General features: G+C 51.8%; 1 protein-coding gene across 1 annotated transcript in view; it reads left to right on the plus strand.

The window, feature by feature from the left end:
• The window catches only part of Cdh23 (cadherin related 23), a 365,574-nt gene that overhangs the window by 198,135 nt on the left and 145,078 nt on the right, over positions 1-22,361 (plus strand). Inside the window, 3 exon segments of the mRNA XM_040732605.1 lie at positions 10,477-10,482; positions 12,363-12,512; positions 12,942-13,100. Of these exon segments, the coding sequence (XP_040588539.1) occupies positions 10,477-10,482; positions 12,363-12,512; positions 12,942-13,100 (315 nt within the window).

Here is a 22,361-nt window from a genome sequence, read left to right on the forward strand (position 1 = left end):
AAGCCTCAGCACAGCCTCCTATTTATTTACATTCTCTTTCCCATTTGTTCCTGTTAGTGGGCTTGTCCAGGCTAGGTTCCTCTGCACCCTCCCACACAGCACTGTGAAGGCTGTGTTCTTGCTAGGGGCTTCCTCTGTCACTTCTAGAACTCTCCCTTCCGGCCCAGGAGTTTCTATGCTATAGGGGCAGGCGGCCTACTGGCCCTCTAAGGCACCCAAACCGGGGATGAAGAGAAGCCTGCGGGTTTATTCTCACTAATGTGAGTTCCACCTGCCCTTTTGTTATGGGCCTAGATGCAGGGTCTGTGAACTTTGACCTCAAGAAAAACCTCTGTTATTTTGGTATCACTTTACTGGGGCCCCAGAGATCTCAATATCCTACTCACACCTGACCCTGCTTTGAAGTCACAGCATAATGGCAGCCCAGCCTCTGAATGTCCTTGCTGAATGAATTCCAAAGCACATATATGGCTGCATGGCCCTCTAAAAATATTTGGATAACTGTTTCAGAACAGTCAGTTGACTTGGGGTACCCTGTAGTTTGTCTTATGCAAGTAAAAGCATTCTGAGAGGGTAGGGATGTGGCTCTGTTGGTAGAGTACCTGACTAGCATACGTGAGGGCCTGGGTTCAAGCCTCAAGACTATATGTGCCAGACAATGGAGATCCTGTCAAAAAAGAAAATCTAAGGAGAACTGTGGGTTTCAGCAGGCTTCCAGAAAGAGGCTAAGCAAGCCCCTGCTAAATCCCTGCCTTCACCACCTGTAACCTTCCCACAAACTACCTCTCTCCCTCCCCTCTCTCCCCCTCCCCCTACTTTCCCTCCAGCCCTACCCCTACCAGGTTTGTTTTTAAATTTTGTTTTGTTTTGTTTGTCTTGGCAAGGCTGGCTCTCTCAGGTTTGAATCCAGTCAGCCTTCCGAGCCGCATGCCTCTGCACACCTGGGTGGAACCAAGAGTCTTGGTCCCTGTCACACATTCAGCTGAGTATCCATCACTCAGACCACTGTTCCTCTAGGCCCTTAGTATTGTGTCTCCCCAACGTGTAGTTTGTGGTGGACACCGTAGGGACATATCCTTGCCCCTTTGGAAAGGAACCAATTGTCTTAGCCACTGTTTTTTAATTTTTATTTTGTTTTAAGAAACCAAACTCTAGGAACAAAAATAAGGGACTTGAGGCCAGGCTACCAGTGATACCACTGACATTTCTCAATGTAAGTGTGTGGCCATCCATTGCCTAGCCACCCCCTCCTCAACCTTTCTAGGGAAGTAAGTAAGGTGTAACTGGAAATCACCCAGCCCAGGACCACCCCTACAAAATATGAAGGAAGTGGGCGATGGTGCCTCTAGGGTCTCCTGCCTCTCACACAGCTATGAGAAGAAGCAGGGGAGAGGCCTTGTCCAGGAAGAAACGGAGGCAGCAACTCCTGCTTACATGTCTTGGTCCCTCCCCCAAGATTGAGGCTCTCCAGGAAAATATCGGTTGCCTCCAATGCCTATCAGCTCTAGAAGGGATGCCACAGGAGCAGGGCAGTCCCGTCTGCATTTCCCATTAATTTCTCCCCAGTTGCCTTTGTGGAGACTCTTCTTGCTGCGATTGTGATTATTGGGATTTTCCTAGCTTTGGCTGCATCCCTGCATCCCCGCCGTGTGATTCCTCCCAGCTCGCAAAGCTCCAGTCTCCCCGAGGATCAGAGGGTGGCCCGGTGTGACTCAGATACCTCCTCACTTAGTGTCATCGCAAATGTAATTAGCATGTGCTCTGCACTGGTGCCTGCCTGGTGGGAGAGGGGGCAGGTGATAAACCTGTCTGGCGGCTCTGGTGTCAGAGAGTGGCCCTGGGCCCTGCTGTTACCCACCCAAGTGCCCTGGACTGCAGCGGGCAGGCCTTCATCTTTCACATTGGGCCTGTGAACTTGCTCCCTTTTTATCTGTTTCCCAGGCGGATCCTTCCCATGATCCTCCACACCCGAACCTGAGCAGGACTCAGTGGGAAGTAGCAACACTCGTTTTATCTGAAAAGTCACACCCCCGAGACAGCACTCGGTCTTCTGAAAGTTCCTGTGGGATCAGAAGCAGCTTGCAAACCTTGTCCCCTACCGTTAGACTGTCTGTTGCCTGGTTCATGCCTCCATGGTGTCTGTTCTCTGAGGCCCATTCACTCTAGAATATAATGTCTTTTTCCCATGCTCCCCTTCCTGCCCTTTTCATTCACTTTGCTCATCTCAACACCTGGCATCGCTGCTCCCCTTGGGCAGCTTCAGTTCCCAAAGTGGGGCCACTAAAGACCTGAACTAGACAGCTCCTGGGAAGGCCACGGCAGGGAAGTGGGAAGTCTAAGTCCACCAGACCTTGGCTCTAAATTTAAAAAAAAAATTAAGTGCTGGGATGCCAATGGGCTAGAGATGCGTGAAGCCCTGAGTTCAATCCCCAGCATTGCAAAACAAGTGAGTAAGTAGGAAAAACAGCATTCCAGGTAGTAAAAAGAAGACTTGGAGAAAAAGAAGCTGGGGCTGGGGTCGTAGCTCTGTTGGTAGGGTGCTTGCCTTGCACATAAGAAGCCCTGGATTCAATCCCCAGGGCTGCATAAAAGCAGGAGTGGTGGTGCACACCAGCAGTTCTGGTATGAGAGGAGGAAGCAGGAGGGTCACAAGTTCAAAGCCACCCTCTGTTAAAGCTTACAAGTTAGCAACTTCAAGGCCAGCCAGGGCTAGAAAAATCCAAAGAAAGAGAGAGAGTTATGTTGGGGGTGATCTAGGGAAAGGGACTATTAGGAGAGTTCTCTCTACTAAGGTGGCATTGAAAGAGAGACCTCTTAAGTGGAAACATTTAGTGGAAGGATATTGTAGGCAGAAGAAAGCCTGAGGGCATAGCTCTGAGGCAGGAGTATGCCTCCCTGACAAGGAGGAGCATGTCCTCAATCCCAGCACTGAGGGAGCAGAGACAGAACTTGCTAGCTGGCCAGCCTAGCTGAATTCGTTAAAGCCAGGTTCACTTGAGCTTGTATTTCAAGACTTAAAGTGGAGAGCAGTTGGGGACACCTGATGTGGTCCTCTGGTCTTCACATGCATGTGCACACCTGGGCACACATGTACACACATGTGCATGCCCACACACAAGATATAGATGGCAGCATAAGGGGAGGATCAGATGTATTTAAGGGCATTGTCCCGAGAGGAGCTGGGTACCAGATAACAGAGTCTGAGGGATTCCGTGGCGTTCCCAAAGAGCGGAGGAGCTCGGTGGTTGACAGTGCGTGGGGGGCGGGTACAAAGAAGTGGGACAAGGCTGGATTTTTTTCTGTCTGTAATAAAATTGTTTTAGTTGAGTGGTCAGACAGGAATCCATACATGTGTTATTATCCACAGAACGGTAGAACAAGCATGTTAATTATATTGCATGTTAAGATGAGGTGAGGGGCCAGCGTCAACAGCACCTATGGGGCCTTCTAGACTAAATGACACCACTGTCATAAAGCAGCTAGCATGTAGTATTCGTACGACAGAAAGGCATCTCTGCTTCAAGCCTGACAGGCAGCCTGTGGCCAGGATGGGGAAACTAAGGCAGACAAATTAGAATGAAAAAGGGAAAGAGGTAGCAGGAATGAACTATCCGGAGCACATATGAGCTATGCCATCCTGGGTCCCAAGAGTATGGACTCCGCTCAGAAATAAGAGGGAAGGAGGGAGGGAGGGAGGGAAGGAGAGAGGGAGGAAAGAAGGAAGCCTCAAGGCTGAAGACTAAAGGTCAGATGTGTAGCTAGGCTTTGACAGATTCCCACAATGCACTTGGCCATGGGCTACAATACGGGACCTATTAATTCAAACACACTGCCCCTGGCCTCCGTGTTAAGTACATTATGACTCCCACAAGAGCTGGTGTAGGGAGATGAGCTTGCACAGGTGACAAGCACCTGCCACCCTCCACAGCGCCACACCCATCCGGGATGAAGTGCCAGCTGCCAGTCGGATTGAATTTGATTTCACAGGACTTTTTTCTTCTTCTTCTTCTTTCCAATACGTGGAATTTGCCAGCAAATTACTCTTAAAGAGGGAAAATCAATCATTTGGAGCAGAGATAAGCTGAAGGCAAGGCAGCCTCGGATTGATCCCATCTGTGCAGGCGTGTGTGGAATTCGATGGATAACCTGGGGCGGCGGGAGTAGTTCAGGGTGTGGGAGTGTGCACAGGGAGAACAGAACGGGGACGAGCAGAAGTAGGGGAGAGTCTTGTCCATCTGGGCTAGAATGACAATGGGGCTCACTTGCCTCCTTGTGGAGGCAGGAGGATCTGAGACCAAGGAGATGGAGGATTAATTAGGTTATGTGGCAAGAAACACTTCCTGGTTTGTAGATAGTCATCTTCTGTCATGTGACAGAAATGGCAAGGATGGCTCTGGGGTTCCTTTCATTAAATGCCATCAAGAGCTAGCATCCCATCCAGGAAGATTCTACCCCCACACACACAAGTCACCTCCCAGAGGTCCGTTCTCCTTTGAGATTGGAGGTTTAATGTGTGCCTGGGCTGGGGGGGGGGTTGACACTGTGTCTACACTTTTAGAGAGGAAGTGAAGGGAGGGTAGGTGAAGAGACATGGGAGAGAGAGAGAGAGAGAGAGAGAGAGAGAGAGAGAGAGAGAGAGAGAGAGAGAGAGAGAGAGATGGGGTAGGAGGAAATGCTTCAGCTGGAGGACATCAAGTGCCCAGGAGAAGCCATTAAGGCAAGAGTACCGTGTTACAGACTGGGAAACTGAGGCACGAGGAAAGAGATCTTTCCCCATCATCCAGCAATGGTGGTGACTCCAGAAAAGACACATTCACAGCTTTAGGCCTGGCTGCTCAGAGACCCAAACTAGGAAGGCAGGTCTTGGGGTAAGAGGAGAGCCAGAAGCAAGGCAGTAGCTTGTCTCTGTGCAGAGAAGGGGACTCGGCGTTGTTGGGGACCGGGCAGACCTAGAACTCAGGAAAGGGCAGTGGGACCCAACTCTTGACCATGGGAAACAGTTAGCTCTGTGCTCCCCAAGGGGAGCTGGAGACAGAGTTGGTGGTGACCTCCATGGCATCCTCTACTCCCTCCTGGGTGCAGTGGGTTGCCTGGGACACGCAGTGACAGAAGTCTAGTGGTCTTTAGGCACAGAGGTGGGAGGGAGAAGCAGCTGGCTCTAGGGGAAACAGTGAGGGGGGGTCTCCTCCCTGCCAAGGCCACTTCGCCATGTCTGATTGGGATTAATTAAGTGGAAGGATGGACAATGGAGTGATAAAGAACACATCTTGTCAGCTTTGATTTTCTGCCACTCAATAGCACGGATGAGCTCAACAGAAAGCAAGAGTAGGGAGCCGTGCAGTCCCTGCTGAGGGTTGGAGTGGATGGCCCCTACACCCGCTACACACACATCCCATTGCAGGTACTCCTCTGCCCGCCCCTCCCATCCCAGGTCTCAACACGGTCCTCCTGGGGAGTGCCTCCCCTCCCACCCCACACCTACTAGAACTACAGAAATGGCTCTCTTGGCTGAACCTCTCTGTCCAGGCAACTTCAAGGATGTCACATCCTGCCCCCATTTTGCAGATGAGGAAATCGGGTCTCACGGAAGAAAACTCGTTTGTATGAAACTGCAAAACTAAAGAAGGGGATGTCCGTCTGGGCTCAGGTCTGACTCCTTAGGGCTTTTTAGTTTTGTTTGTTTGTGGGGTATGTGTATCCGTGTGTGTAGAGAGGCATGTGTGTGGAAGCCAGAGGTTATCCTCAGGGGACCTTCTCCTCACCTTGTTCTTTTAGACAGAATTTCTCATTGGCTTTCAGCTAACACATCTGCTGGGCTAGCTGGCCAACAAGCCCCAGAAACCCTTCTGTCAGTGTCCCTGACACCCAAGTGCTGACCTTACAGGTGCATTCTGGTGTTTTCACACAGGTGCTGGAGATCGAACTCAGGACCTCATGCTTGCAAAGCAAGCACTTGACTCACTAAGCCATCTCCACAGCCCCGGTTTGGGCTGCCACTAAGCTATAGTCTTCCCACTGGATTTGTGGTTGAAGGACTCCTCCATGGCAGGTCTGACTTCTGAACATTTCTAAAGAGCGTGGCACTGACTCCGGGGACCCTCTCTGTAGCCCAGTTCAGTATCCTGAGTCTCAGCACAAGTTAAACGACTCTTTCCAGCCCACAGAACTCCCAGGAGTTGCTTTGGGAAAGAGGACACAGTTCATATATCAGAGAGGGCAGGCCCCACTGTACCCCCTTCACAGATGGATAAGGTGAGGACAGGAGGTAGAAACTGACAGGGAAATTTAATGGTTGGAGCCCTGAAAGTGAAGAATTTATTGTCACCCTTGGTCAGAAATAGGACATGCCATTGGTGTCTAAGTCAAAGGTGGTAGAAGGGGGTTTGGAATTTTTAGCTCCTCCTCAACAAACGCCCCTGTCTGGATGCTTATTCATAGGGCATGACCAAAGCTTGACTTTAGGCACTAAGTTGTTTTTAAGAGTTTCGGAACTGAATCTAGATTTTTATGGTAAAAGTGGGCTACAGCCATTCCCCAAATTTTAAGGTTCCTTTTTTAAAAAAGAGAACATTATAGTAGCCTTGATTGGGGTCTATAAAGGGAAAGCCAAGATTCCAGGGAGACCGAGTCTCATCCCTTGCATCACCAGGTCACTGGCCTGTCGCTGCCAATAACCAACAGCAGAGAGCAGAGTCCTCTGTGTCACAGTAACGGGACATGCGTGCTTGGCAAGGGACTGCTCTGCAGACCTCAGGCCCTGGAGGAGGCCTGGGCATGGGGAAGAGGACTGAAGAAGGATAGAGACTACCCAACAGACATCAGTTCCCCAGGAACCGGCATTTGCAGAGGGCGGGCCCAGTGCATGATAGCACACCCCGCTCCAAGAAGAACCGAGACTAGCTCTTGGCCAGGAGTCCACTGCAACAACTCATGGAACCGTTCCACTGGCTTAGCAGCAAGAAGGGCAGGGCCTGCTCTGGCCACCCCTGGTGGCCCTCCCCTTCCAGATGCTGAAGGTGGGGGTGAGGCTAGGAGTCAGGCAGTCTCTTCTGGCAGCAGGCTGATAAGGGACTGTCCCCTGCAGGGGGCAGGAAGGCTATAGTCAGCAAGAGCAATTGGGGAAAGCCAGCAGGGGGCCATCAATGATTCAGTGTTCAGCCCCCCTCCTGGAAGATACATAAAACTGAGCCTTGGGGAGGTCTCCAGCCAGCAGCTGCTGGCTCCCCCGCCTTGGGAGCCGACTGCCACTCACCTTAGGGACCATAGCCCCACCAATCTGATCACCTTAAGCAGCTGGAGTAGAATTTAATCCCGTGCAACCCCCAGGCTCCTCTCCACACACACACTGGGCTCCCCTTTGATGTCCTTTTTATCTCCCTTTCCAACAAACTCATCCCTTAACAGCTTTGGAAATGCCACCTGCCACCTCTAACAGCAGGGTGACCGCCCTATAGAGGGACAAGTGTGTGAAGAGGAGGCCCAGCTCACCAGGGAGGGAGGACACCGCCCTTTCTTTGCCACTTGTGGCATGGGAAAGGGGACAGCTGTGCTCCCCCATCTGTCAGCTTAGCGTATACCTGAGGGCGGAGATTGGGAATTCGAAACCTTCCTTGATGGCTGTGTATCTTGAATAGCTGTCCTCTATGGCCTTTGCAGAGGGGCTAGACAAATGCTGATGTCACACAGGTGTGTGTCATACATGTTGGGGCAAAAAGTTAGATGCTGTTGAGACAAAAAGCTCCCAGGTTAGGGCTGTGGTTAAAAAGGTTTGCACCAACTTAGCCAACAAGGTGAGCTTCTCTCTCATCCCCCATCCGAGCAGATGAGAGGTCCCAGCTTGGGTCTGGCAGGAACTGGTCCACTGCAATGGACTTGCTGAGCATATGAGGGTGATCAGAGGTGATCCTAGGAAGCCTGGGGACATTAGCCCACAGGATCCTGACACCTGAGGGGTCAGGCCTGAGCCCCTGGGGTGCATCCAGGAGAGGACAGACCTTAAGATGTGAGACACACAGAGGTGACATGAAGAGGCCAGAGAAGGGACTGGAAGGATGGCCAAGTTAGTGAAGTACCTGCCAGATAAGCATGAGGACTTGAGTTTGATTTCCCCAGCTTCCACCTCAAAGTCACTCCTGGGCATGCCTTCGATAGTCTCCAAAGAGAATTAATCAAGGAGAGGAGACTGGTTCTGAATGTGGACAATCCAGTCCCGTATCCCAGAGGCCTAGATGGAATAAAAATAGAACAAAAGAGAACTGAGGTTCTGTGTAGAGTGCTTGGCTTGTCTGTCATGAAGCCCTGGGTTCAATCCCCGATGCTAAATACTTGTAATCTCAGAATTTAGGAGGTAAAAGAAGGTGGATCAGGAATTCAAGATCATGCTCAGCTATATGGCAAGTTGAGGACTAGCCTGAGAAACGAGAGACCCTGGTGGCTTACGAACATGGGGCAGGACAATAGACAAAAAACAGCTATGTTGGGCATTTTCTCTCTGTTTCTTGGCGGCCTCAACGTGACTTGCTCTGCTTGAAACCCTCCAAGCTATGATGACCTAAAGCGTCTAAAACTGCGAGCCAAAATGAAGTATGCCTCCCTTAAGTTGTTTCTGTCAGGCATTGTGTCACAGCAACAAGACGCCTGTCGCCTCTGGCAATGATATTGCTAACCACAGGGCCAACATGCTCCTTACCGAACACCGGCACCACGATGGAGAAATCCTGTATCAGAAACCCACTCCCTTAGCCGGTGGCCCGAAACCTGAGCCACCTTACAGCCACCCTGAGTAGCTCACCTAACCTCTCTGAACCAAATGTCCCCTGAAGGGTCTTCACTGTCACCATGCCCCACCGCCCTCGGGAAAAGGATGTAAGGGGCTGAGGCTGTGACCTTCTTATATGTATTATATGTCAGGGGCTCCCAGCATTCCAGAGTGGCCACAGAGGGGACTGAGAATGCAGTGGGGGACACGCCGCAGCCTTTAAGACACCTGAGGAAGGACTGGGGCAGTAGTTCTCCTAGTAAGGTGCCTGCTGAGCAGACATGAGGACCCGAGTTCAAATCTTTAGAACCCACATGCAAAGAAAGCTAGGCAGGGTGGCATGCACCTGTCACCTCAGCACAGGGACAGGAGATGCAGCAAGCCAGCCAGCCTAGCCCAATTGATAAGTTTCAGGTTCAATAAATGGTCCTTATCAAAAACTAAAGATGAGCCGGGCGGTGGTGGCACACGCCTTTAATCCCAGCACTCGGGAGGCAGAGGCAGGCGGATCTTTGTGCGTTCGAGGCCAGGCTGGACCGACAGCCTCCAAAACAATACAGAGAAACCCTGTCTCATAAAAACCAAAAAAAAAAAAAAAAAAAAAAAACTAAAGATCGAGAGTGATCAAGGAAAGATACCTGAGGTATCTTTGGCTCTACACTCACATGCAAAGACACAATTGTGTGCGTGTGTGCATACTCGCGCACATGTGCATACACACACACACTCACACACGCACACACCTTCAGTAGCAAGCACCTGTACCAAGCACCAATTGTGCATGCGCATGCACACACACACACACACTCACTCACTCACTCACTTACACATGCATACACCTACAGTAGCAACACCTGCACCAAGCAGCACGATGCAGACAGAAACAATGCAGACAGAAACACATGGGCGGGCGGTGGGGCAAGGCTGCTCTTCCCACTCCCCAAGTGCTGAGAGCCACACCTGGCAGGAGGGACACAGCGCTGTCTGCTGCCATCCCTGTCAGCAGGGGCGCGCTTAGTGCCCATCACCAAGGTGGAGTTGTAAGAGGTAGGGAGAATGTGCTTCTGTTTGTGTCAAACGGAGGCATCAGTGTCTGTGCCTAAGGATCTACCTCACAGCGGGACCTCCTGGGACTGGGACCTGAGAACAGGTGAGGGGTTGCCTCTGGGGAGTGACAATGCGGAACATTTCCCAAGTTTCCAGCCTCCTCCTCCTCCTCCTCCTCCTCCTTCTCCTCCTCCTCCTCCTCCTTCTCCTCCTCCTCCTCCTCCTCCTTCTCCTCCTCCTCCTCCTCCTCCTCCTCCTCCTCCCCTGTCTACTGAATGTTAAGAAAATAAGAGCCGAATTCTGCAGTTACTGTCCAGGCCTCTGAAAGCAGACTGTGGGGCCAGGGCACCTCACCTCACAGCTTGCTCTAGTGTCACCTGGGCTGGGGACAGCACAGGGAGGAGCTTGCCCTCCTGCGGCCTCACCTTCCCTGTGTCATCCCAGGCTCATGTGCCGCCCTCTTTCCTCTCTCCTCCAGCACCCCCGCCTCAGCCGTGGACTCTGAGGCCTCAGGGTTCTGTGCCTGCACCACAGGCTAGGATCCCGGGCTCCCTTGCGGCCCTCCCCTTCACCCTGGCCAGTGATTCACTGTCTTTTCTCTCTGTTTCCTTCCTTCCCACCTGTGGCTCCTCCTCGTCTCCGTCTCTTTGACTGACTGTTCCCACTGACAGAACTTGGTAAGTGAACCTTGAAGGGCAGGGAGGGCTGGGGGAGGAGCATCACAGAGAACCTTCCTCTGCCCCATCAGACACAGCCCAGACACCCCCACCTTCCCAGACCTGTGAACACTGTGGTCAAGAGTCCAGGGTTCAGGGGAGAGAGCATCGGTGTCACCTGTTTAGAACTGTCACACTCCATTGCCTTTGGCTATTAGTGTCCTGTCAGGCATTTAATTGGTCCCCTCCAGATGATGGAATGGATCCTGCCAGAGGGACCCTAAAACTCTGCAACCCAAGAGGTTCAAAGTAGCACCATCTATACAGTAGTCTCCAGGAAGCTTTTCTGGACTGGGGGCTGTGGTGTATCCCCTATAACCTGCCTTGACCCCAGAATAGACTCAAAGGGGCTGATGGAGTTTGACACCTATATCCTGTCATAATTCCTATTCTTGGGACAGGCACAGCTGCCCCTGGCTCTGAGAACCAATAGACAAAAGTGCCTATCTTGCTAGTCAAGTGTGATGTCCACCTACTGGTGGGTAGGTAGAAAACTCCATGGATGCTGGTGCCTGGCCTCCTGCTTCTGCCGTTCCTCAGAATTCCTGCCCTGGCAGCAGGGACCAAGTCAGCTCAGCATGGAAAGGCCATGAAGAGCATGCAGAAGGGAGCTCCCCCCAACTCCCGGGTCCCCTGGGAAACCATGATTACACTGCAGCCCTGTGTTAAACCACAAGGGGCCTATCCACTTGGATGGAGCATTAGATGGAGGGGTTACATAAGGGCCTGAGACTCATCTCGGTTGGTGGTCACTGAACACCTGTAGCCAGGGCTGGACGGATACTCCTGGAGGGGTGCACACCCCATGGAGAGGAGTTCCCCTTGAAGCAAGAAAGGCCAGACTCAGTCAGCAGGTTCTACTCCACTTTCAGCCTTGGGTCCACTCCCTGAGCTAAAAGACATGAGATCATGTGGTCCTAAGCAAGCAAATGTGTGTGTGTGTGTTCGCGCACACACATGCACACGCGTGTGCACGCACACATGCATGCACACACATCCATGAGCCATAGCCTTCTTGCGTAGTATGTGTGAGGTTCTAAGGAGAACATGGCCAGGGTAAAACACTGAGACGGAAGGAAAGGCTGAACCCCGAACCCTAAAGCAATAGACTAGAGCTGCTAATGCAGCAGCCTTAGCATGGGTCTCCAGGGAGTGAGGCACACAGTAGTGCTCTTTGTCACCCAGTTTCCTGGGTTATTCCCATGTCCTGACACATCTTCCTGTCCTCTCTAGTCCCAGTCCCCTCTAGACACCTCATTTTGTTGTCTTTCACCACTTTCCACTTCTTCCTTCATCTCCTCTAGGCTCTTCTACTTTTTGCATTTTACATTCTATTTATTTAGTCTGTGATGGGGAGGCCTGGCACAGTCAGAGAACAACTTGCAGGAGTCAGTTCTCTCCTTCTACTACGTGGGTCCTAGGGATCAAACTCATGTCTTCCGTCTTGGTGGCAAACCCATTTTTACCCTCAGAGCATAGTGCCCTCTCTCCAGAACTCCCCTTGTGTTTTCATGTTAGCAAATTCCTCTCCCTCTTTGGCACCCCACAGTTGAGAAACAACCTGGAGGTGGGAAATGAAATAGACATGGAGAGGGACACTTAGTATGTGACAGGATGACAGAGCCAAAGAGCCTCCTTAAGCCTGGAGCTGGGGATGGAGATGGAGCTGGCCAGCATTATCCAAGGGAAAGGCAGGACTCGGAGAGACGGGACAGGAAGACCCTCCCCAGCCCGTGCCTCCTCCAATGCACTGCCAGGCAGTGCTATTGGCCTCGCCCTCCAGCACCCTCTGCTTCTGTATTCTGGCTCCAACCCCTGACCTTCTTTTCACTCCTACCCAGGGTCTGAACAGCATGTTTGAAGTGTACCTGGTGGGCAACAACTCCCACCACTTCATCATCTCTCCGACCTCCGTCCAAGGGAAAGCAGACATCCGCATCCGGGTGGCAATCCCTCTGGACTATGAGACCGTGGACCGCTATGACTTTGATGTAAGCCCCCTTCAGCATCTCCTTGGGCTACCCGGGGAGGTGGAAGGGGAGGCTGGGGAGGGTGGAGTAACATCCCTTTAAGTCCTACCTCCCAGCTCTCCTCATCTCCCTAGGGTTCTGTCCCAGAGAAGCAATAGAGATGGCAAGGGCTAAATCCTCAAGGGAGGCAAGGATAGTCCAGGAATAGGGGCAAATTTGCAGACCTACCTCTGGTGTCCCTGTGGTCCGTGCTGGCCAGTCCAGTACCCAGCATCCCTCCCTCCCTGAAGAAAGTCCTGTGGATGGATTCATAGAACACAGCTAGCGTGGGCCTTGGATCTAGTCGATGCTCAGGATTAGACCCTGACCAGACACAGAACCATCTTATGGGAGACATCAAAGATTCCAGAGATGCATGGGAGCTCATGCGGCTCTATTCTGCTCCCCTAGCTCTTTGCCAATGAGAGTGTACCTGATCACGTGGGCTATGCCAAGGTGAAGATTACCCTCATCAATGAGAATGACAACAGGCCCATCTTCAGCCAGCCTCTCTACAATGTCAGCCTGTATGAGAACATCACCGTGGGGACCTCCGTGCTGACAGTTCTGGTAAGTCTCCATGTCCACAGCCATAAGCTCTTGGATAGTCCCAGGGACACTGAGCATCTGTGTTTCAGGTGTCCCCAAGTACCTGGAGGTTGTTGGTTGGTGAATGACAGTGTCCAAGCTATCCTTGAAACAGGGAAAATGGACCAGACTATGTGGCAATAAGATAGGGAAAGATACTTCAGTATTATTTCTTTTCCTTGAAAGGCATCCATGCCAGATAATCCAGGAACCCTAGAAATTGCATCTCATCAGTGAGCTGGCCATCTTTGAGGAAAATGACCCTCCATATCTGAATACAGCAGGCTCATTGATGCTGCCAGGGAAGCCTCAGATACCTTTGACCTTCGACCAGCCCCTATTCCCAGTCAAGGCCCTTGACTGCAAGAGGCAGAAACTCTATACAGTTCAAGCAAGAAAGCATTAGTTTATTAGTGTTATATTAGTTTATGTATTTTAAAGGAGGAAGTGAGTCTGGGCTGTATCCAGGTGTTCATATAAACAATAATCTGTCATTGATGGCCAGCTCAGCTTTTTTTGTTTGTTTGTTTGGTTTGTTTATTTGTGTTTTTTGTAGTGTCTGAGAAGGACAAAGTACCTCCAGATTTCTTACCAGTTTATTAATGCTAGTGGAGGAAAAAATAATTTTTTCAGTAGCTCCAACCAGTGCTCCAGAACTGATCTAAGTACATGTGTTATCCTGGTACCGCCTGTCTGATTCTGATATGGGTCACACTTCCCTTAGTGGAGCTAGGACATATGGATTGGTTCTGTTCAGATTATATGAACTGACAATGTAAATGGGGCATATATTACAAATTTGAAATGGCCACTGTGCAGATCAATATGGTAGATGTTACTATATAAACTCAGGGTCTGACCCATCACAGGCTCTCAATAAATGTTAAGTTACCACATCCTCACTCTTGTGCATGAGAGGCCCACAGGGGCCTTGCTGCCATTTCTTGCTCCAAGCTGATGTCACCTGCCGTAGCAGGCTCCCCACCCTGAAGTGTGTTTACTCTGTAGACAGATGGTCTGGAGCAACACTGGGCCCCCAGGCCTTTCCATCTGACAATTATTAATATTTCAGACAGATGTTTAGCTAGTCAGGCCGTCAGATGGAAACCCTGAGTCTGCCATGGCTGTTCTCTGAATCCACTGTTTCCCAGCCTGAGGCTCCCCCAGCCTTCACCACAGTGCTTCAGCAATATATCACTCATCGCCTTGGGCTCCGGGACCCTCTTCTGGCCTCCTAGGCCCTACCCAACAAGATGCATGAACAGGCTCCAGGACTGGAAGGGGATGTGTGTCTCCTACACACCATGGAATGTCGGGGAAAGGGTGTCAAACAGTGGGATAAATGATCCAGGAAGGTGACAGCAATCATGTCCGTAGGTCAAGGACCATGTGACAAAGAATTCTTGTGTGTGGTCAAGGCCTAGTGGTATCAGGGCACTCATTCCTGGAGTCCTTGCTGGGAGCAGAATACTGTTTGCATTTGACATTTCTGTAGATCAGTAGTTCTCAACCTTCCTAATGCTGACACCCTTTAATAGAGTTCTTTATGTTGTAGTGACCCGCCCCGACATGATTTGTTCACTACAAGCATTATTTTACACGCAAAATAAACATACCTTTGCTTTAAAAAATTATTTCATTGATACTCCGTAACTGTAACTTTGCTACTGTTAAGAATTGCAATGTAAATACCGTATATGCAGGATATCTGATATGCAACTCCTATGAAAGGGTTGTTGGACCTCCAAAGGGGTCACCGCCCACAAATTGAGAATCGCTCCTATAGATGATGGCAGGGTTGGAACTCCTGCAAAACAGGGCTGAGACTGAGGCGTGGCTTGAAGAGTATGTCAGTCTCTGGTGAACATGAGTTGAGCCCTTCAAGATGAATATAGCCAGAGCATCAGTAGGCCTGGGCCTACCACATACCTACCTAGACCCATCTCTAGGCCTGCTCACTCTTCTCCCTGCCTTTTGAGGGACTGTTCACCACAAGGCGCTGCCTAACTCCTGGCAGGGAGGTTTCCTGACCATACCCTATATTGCCCCCTTTGACCTCCCAGATCCTCCCCTCCCATTGAAGCCCTGCCCTCAGTTTTCTAGTGGCCTGGCCACTCTCCTCTTTAAATCCGGGTCTCCTCTTTCCCTTGTCTGCCTCAGAAGGGGCCACAGTCACAGCCGCCTGCTCAGAGACTGTGAAATTCCTTCTCTCTGACCTTTTCCACGGTGTTATTAAAATGTTTCATGGGCAGTTGTGTCAGGAAAAAATTATAAAGAGAAAGGAAGATGTTTTAATTTGCACCACAGGCTAAGTGGAGCCTGCTGCAAGGGGCTTGTCCAACCCCCACCCTGCCACAGTCCTGTTTCTGTGGTGTTTTACTGTGCTGGGGGGAATGATGGCGTGACAGTGGCCAGGGGAAGCTGGCTGTCGTGGCCAGTCTGGGCATCCTAGCTAGAGCAGTGGAGTCGGACCTCTCATTTCTCTGCTGGCTGGGGTTTTGTAGCCCCGTAGAGGTCGACAGAGTCCGGTACTTTCCACTGAAGGGATGGGAAGTAAGAACCTGGAGGTCAAAGTATGACCTTGAGCCCAGCTCTGGCTGCTTGCTTGGGTCATCCCTCCAGAGTACTTCCCTGCTCAGCGTGTCACCTGAGGAGTGAAGAAAGTGGGTTGAGTGAGGCTGGCATTGCTGCTGGACCTAGTGCCAAGAGCACTTGTGTTGGGACAGGAGGTGATGGGGATGGCTGGGATGCCCCTTGAGGACCAAGACCTATGTCATGGCCTCTTACTGCCACAGTAGCAAAACTGCTGATCCAGCTGCATAGTTGAGGCCCCACTATAACCCATGCATGCATAATGTGGCCATCATTTCTTACCTGTTAAGTATCTTCTATCATTTTGATTCTCCATATGAGGAAACTGAGGTTGGGGGATGGGGGTTAAGTAGCTTGTTCAGGGCCCCAGAGTTACTAGGCAACTTCAGCAAAGGCTGGACCACAGATGGACTGTGCTGGACCACAGAGTCCTTTCTGCAGCATCCAGAGCTGAGGGAAGAGAGGAGTCAGGGAGGATTCTGCAGATCCCAGAGAACAGGCTGCAGGGTCACCCCATGCAGACCCCAAAAAACATCAGGCACCACTGGGGGAATTTCTACCAAAGGAACCAGAGCAGAGACAGTCATGGAGGCATGGGACTGTGCCCAGGGACACAGGAGTATCACTGTAGGCCAGAACTGTCTGTACAAGAAAACATTCCTGGTATGCGGTATGGCAGGATGTCAGGAGGGCCTGATAGGCTTTGGGGGTGACACAGGATGCCAGGAGAAGACATCAGCAGATAAACGAGGGGAGGAGAGGTCATTCAGAAACAGTGCATGTCCAAAGGGCCTGTCACTGGAGTATGGCAAGGGGTGTGGTGTGCAGGGGCCTGAGGTTCTGTTTCTTCGAGGCCAGAGTCCTCAAACGTCTCTCTTTGTTGCAAACTGACATCCACTCCAAAATGCCCATCGAACTGATGTTCAAATAGTGTGGCCACTTTGTATCAAACTACTTGCAGGCCCTCGCCTGCTCTGTGGGAGGCATTTGGGAAACAACAGTGCCAGGAGTCAGTCAGGTTGTGGCAGCTCGGGTACAAGACTTTTAACTGTCCCTGTTCCCTGGTAGGGAAGTGAGCTGAGGATGACCAGTGTCTGGGAGGCAAGTCACCCCTGGGACAGGCCCAGTTGACAACGCAGGTGTCTCTGGCTACTACAGGGGTTGGAAGCAGCAGGAAACAAAGCCGTCTAAGTGAAGGCAGGCAGTGAGCACATAAGGGCCCTGATTTGGAGGGTCACTATTGCCCTGTGCAGGGTAGAGCACCACCTCCCCACTACAGGCAGACTGGCCTCAAGGAAGCAAAGGCAGGCTCCCATCCCACTCCATGTTCCAGAATATTCAGATGAGGTTACTATGGTCTCTATCCGGGTCATAAGTCACCCAGGAGGACCTAGAATCCTGTTTTCCTGTGGCTAGCCGCTCTTTCTCTGAGCCTTGGCTGTCTTTCCTACACAGTGAGAAAGTGGTGCCACCTTGGCTGCTGGGGTTCCCAGGATGGTGGCATGGGTGTGACCGGTTCAGGGTGTACATATATTGACTTGCATTATGGTTGGTCATATGGTTGTATTATGCCACTCTGAGAGCTGAGGGCAAGCCTACATTCACCACTATGAGCCTGTCAGTCATAAGCATGAGACCTCAGTTTTCTTCTTTTTGTCCTGGGGATGCTTTGCTACCATCCTGCTAGGGAGAATGGTTGTGAGGATGAACGAAGAGGTTCATATGACACCTCAGCTCCTTCAGGAGAGCCCCTGGTCATGCCAGTGTTCCCAGCAGTCTCTCTGCTGCAGCAGCCCCCAACAGGTGTGTCCTTTGGAGTCCTGGCCCTGTCCCAGCAATGCAGAACCTAGACAGTCTCTGAGCTTCTGGGCCCCAATGACACACAAGGAAGATTTTCTGTTCCGTTTCACTCAGCTCCAGAGGCTGGCTGGCTGGCTCTCTTCTAGCTACATGGTGTGTCTCTTACCCTGCCAAAGCCCATCCCACCACTGGGTCTAGAGCCTCTCACCTACCTTGCTCTCTCTCCAGCTTCGGTCTGGAAACTTGGGGAAAAGACCCATGACCTAGATGTCCTAAGACCAGAGCTAACCAGATTCTCCCCCATCAAGCTGGCCTTTCCACCCTGCCAGTCAACGCAGCCTCTATGCTCTCTGTCCTCTTCTCTGCCTCCTCCCCACAGTACAGGTGCTACTGATGCCCAAGGGAAAGGGGAAGTGATGTCCTTGCCCCAGGCTGGCCTTGATGGAGGCCAACATCAGTCCTGCACAGTCAAGCGCTGATACAGTGGGCCCCTCCTATCAGCTACAAGGCCTGGCTCCCAGCTCTGTGACCCCAGCCTGTGGGTTCAGGGGCTCCCTGTCCCTACCCCACACTCACTGTTAAACCCAAGCAATTAGACTTAGAACTTAAACTTGCCTCTGCCTCAGAGTGTGCTCCCTAAAACTCACCTCAGGCCCTTCCCATCCTTCTGTCCCCAGGAGGAGGGCACATTGCCCCATAGCCTCAGTGGGGACCTCCTACTACATCAGCTGCTGCAGGAAGATGCTTGCCAAAAACAAGGCTCTGAAACCAGAGACCTAGGGTCCTGTCCTTTCTTTGCTGATAGCCTAATCTGACCCTATTCAGGCAGATTCTTGTCTGTGTCCTGGTCCCCAGACTCGAGAATGTGCGGTGGGGGTAATGGATTAACTCATCTACTAATTAAGAGACAGGATAGAACTGGACAGATGACTCAGTGGTTAAGAGCACTGGAGGCTCATCCAGAGGACCTGTGTTCAATTCCCAGCACCCACATGGCAGCTCACAACTGTCTGTAATTGCATTTCCAGGAGATCTGATGCCCTCTTGTGGCCTCCATGGGCATCAGACATTCATGTGGTGCATAGACATGCCTGCGGGAAAACACCCCTACCCATAAAAATAAGTAGAGTTTTAATAAGAGAGGTCAGTTAGAGCACAGAGTGTCTCATAGGCCCTGGGTGGGTGACAACTGTGAATGTTGGCACTGTGATTGTCAACCGCTGCTGCCCCTGGGTGGGTGACAGCTGTGATTGTCAACCTCAGCTGTTCCCGCAGCTTGAAAGCGCTTTCTCCCACACTGTGGTCTCTGGACCTTTACCTGCCCTCCCTCCCTCCCACTCTGACTCCCTGGGCTCCAGGCCTCCTCCTTGGCACAAGGACTGAGCTCCTGCCTATGTCGTCTGCAGGAGCCCAACACATGGGCTCTGGCCTCAAGTCACCAAACACAGAGGAGGATAGCAGCCGAGTCAGCCAGCTGGACAGAACAAAAGCCCTGGAAGAAGCAGAACAGGGGGGCGGGACCTGTGCAGTTGTTGGGGACCTGGACCGCCTTAAATTCTCCCTGCTGTTGAGCAGGGCCCAGAGCTCGCCCTGGCTGGGGGAGGTGTCTAATTCCCCACTTAAAGAAACTCAGGGGCTCTCCACAGCTTTCACCTACTTCTGCATCTCCCAATCGATCCTCAGACAAATGCTCACTTGGTGTCTGCTCTGCGCATGGGCTACTCCCTCTACTCGCACAAAGCTTTTCTCCGTGCTGATTGCCACATTAGAAATCACTCAAACGTGGCCACCGCCACATCACCGCACTCATGGATTCTGAGGTCATATGCAGAAATACTCAGGGGCTGGTGATCCACCGGCAGGGTCTGGAGGGTTCACTTCCGCTGTGGACCCTCCTGGAGAAGCAGGACAACCCGGATAGCTCTAGACCAGTGGTTCTCAACCTGTGGGTTTGAAAGACCTTTTCACAGTGGTAGGCTAAGACCATCAGAAATATCAGATATTTGCATTATGGTTCATAACAGTAGCAACATTACAGTTAGGAAGTAGCAATGAAAATAACCTTATGGTTTTGGGGGGGTCACCACAACATGAGGAACTGTGTTAAAGGATCGCATCATTAGGAAGGGTGAGGACCACTACCCTAGACACTCACTGAGTTTAAGCTGAGTTTAAGCACTCTGGACCTGGGTTGCCATTCAATGCTTCTGTGCCCAGGCTCTGATTGCATCCCTCACCTGCATCCAAGGCCCCCATCCTCCCTTCAACCTCTCCTCCTTTGTTTTCTTAGTGTCTGCTGTGCCTTCCCTCTGTTCATCCATCTCTTAGACTGAAAGAGCCAGCCCACTGTGCCCACCTCCAACAAGAAGCCACTCCCTGGGTACCCAGCACACACCCACCTCTCCTTCCGTGCTCCTGTCTCTCCTCCAGACCCTCACCTGTTCCCTGACAGGTGTCTTCACTTGGGGCTGCAGCACACAGTGGGTTTCCATCCTCTGAGTGAATGGAGGATCCAGGGTAACTTGCTGGAGGCAAGTGGTAGGATAGAGAGTGACCAAAGGCCCCCTGGGAAACTGAGGCCCAGAAGAGGAAAATAGTGTACCTGGGTCACTCAGTCAGTCAATGCTTTTCTTTTGTAGTTTGAATCCTTATCCATGCCGGCTACCCTATGAGTCAGGCACTGACATTCTTTGTGACCCTAGACTACTCTTGTCCCCTGTCTAGAGGGGACTTGGCTTCCTGTTCAGCCCAAGGAGAAGGTCACCTGGGCATCTTCTGAGGCTTCCTCCCAGGCCAGGCAGGGCTTCAGAGAGGCAAGGTGAAGGCCAGGAACCAAGGCTTGGACACAGAGGTGGCAGGAGGTAGGGCAGAAGGGGGCTATCAGCTTTGGAGAGCAGAATGAGAAGTGAGGGTAGCCATTCTGCAGCCTGGCTGGGGAGAGGGGTCAGAGGCAAGGGCCTTCTCTCTACGAAATCCCCTCCCCCAGCTCACCTGGACTTCACCATTCTCTCCAGTCCAGCCACTCATACCCACCTTGGTGTCTCCCAGATTTCAACTGACCAGGCACCTTCAAAAGGCTCACCTGGAGAAAGCTTCCCATGGGGCCCAGAGATGGCAGTGTTGTCTCCCCCTCCCAGTAGGCTCCTAGGGCAGACTGCTGACTCCCTACCTGGGTTCTGGACTCGTCCTCTGGGCCATGACAGACCCGAGTTCCTACCTTAACAGTATGAGGGAGGGTCTCCTCAGGGTCACAGTCCAGGACCTATCATGACCAAGTGATCCTAGAGAAGTCCCAGTGTCCGTCCAAGGTATCCACCAGCTGTCCCAGGCTTTTGAAAACAGCTCAGCTCGCTGTCTCTGATAGCACTGGTCTGACTTGATTCTACCATTGCATGAAGCTGCCAGCAGAAATCACAACATGAATTATTAGTCCTGGAGATGCTCACTTAGCCCATTGGGTAGGTCCCATCTGGATAGTTTCCCAAATCTCCCAAAAGACGGGGGGGGTCAACCTTGGGAAGACAGCCTGCTATGTTAGCCTAGAATCCCCGCCCATCCTTCATCAGGCCTTTCCACAGGTCCATCCTGATTCACCCCCCACCCCCACCCCTCCTGCCACCCCTTACCACTGGTATCTTAATTGACCTCCTTGTTCTCAAAGCCCTAGAGACCTGAGACTCCAGCTGTGCTTAAACAGAACAAAATCTCTTCCAATTTCCCCACCGTTTAAAAGAAAATTGAATTCTTTATCTGCAGCCTGGGGAGGGGGAGAGGGAGGGAGAGGAGGAGGGAAGGAGAAATAGCAGGTCACCCGGCCCTTCTCCCAAGCTGGCCCGGAAACCTTTGTAGACACAATGTCCCTCCATTTGGGGGATGCCTGAGGCTGTCCCTGGGGACCCTTTTGGTAGGCTCTGGGTTCATGTCCTGTCTTCCCATTGGAACATGTGTGGTGGGGGGAGTTGAGCCGAGGAGGCTGAGCTGCTGACAGCGATTGACAGGTCGGAGTTCCTCAGGCTGTCAGGCCTCAGTGCTTCTGGCCTGTGCTTATCTCCTTAATCTAAATATCAATCCTAAAACCAAAATAGGATGGAGTGCAAGGTAGGACAGGTGCTCCGGAGAGTTCTGGACGGAGAGGAGCTGTGTTTGCCAGAGAGGAGGAAGTGGAAAGGGAAGCCAGAGGGGCTTCCGGCCCCTGAACTGAGTTGGGATTTTAAGCCAGGACCCCACCACCACCTCTGCACTTGAAGGGCACCGTCCTGGCTTGTGTAAAACCTGATGGTTTTCAGAGAATGAGCAGGATTTCAGGGCATTGATTTTTACCAAGCTGACCTATTGCTGTTAGGCTCTGCGGGGCTGTACACCTTCTGTCACAGGTGTCCCCAGAACACACCAGTCTCAGTGTGGGGAGACCTGATGGCCACCGACCTCTGCCCCATATTAAAGCCAAAGAATACACAGTGACATCTCAGGCCTGGTGACTGGATCCCAGGAGCTGCGTGACTCTTGGGCACCTCATCTCTTTTATAACTATCATACGGTCCAGGGAAGCCGGAGGCCCACCAAGGCAGCCAGCTCCAGAGAAGCCTAGCCAAGACTGTAACTCCAGCTGTGGAACGCCAAGCCCTCCACCCCACTCCTTCCTAACCAGGGCTGGTGTAGTTGTCCGACTTCTGCAAAAGTAGGCCTACTCACAGGTGACCTGGAGCAGTGCCTCACCAGGGACCTCGCTGTCCTCTTCTGGAAAATAAAATGACTAGGCTGGATCCTCTCTAAGCCTCACATGCTGACATGTGATCACCTGCCCGCAGACAGTCCCCTTCTGCACCTAGAGCTTCGACTTGGAAGTCACCC

This window comes from Mesocricetus auratus, unplaced genomic scaffold (assembly GCF_017639785.1).
Source record: "Mesocricetus auratus isolate SY011 unplaced genomic scaffold, BCM_Maur_2.0 Super-Scaffold_100027, whole genome shotgun sequence".
NCBI lineage: Eukaryota > Metazoa > Chordata > Mammalia > Rodentia > Cricetidae > Mesocricetus > Mesocricetus auratus.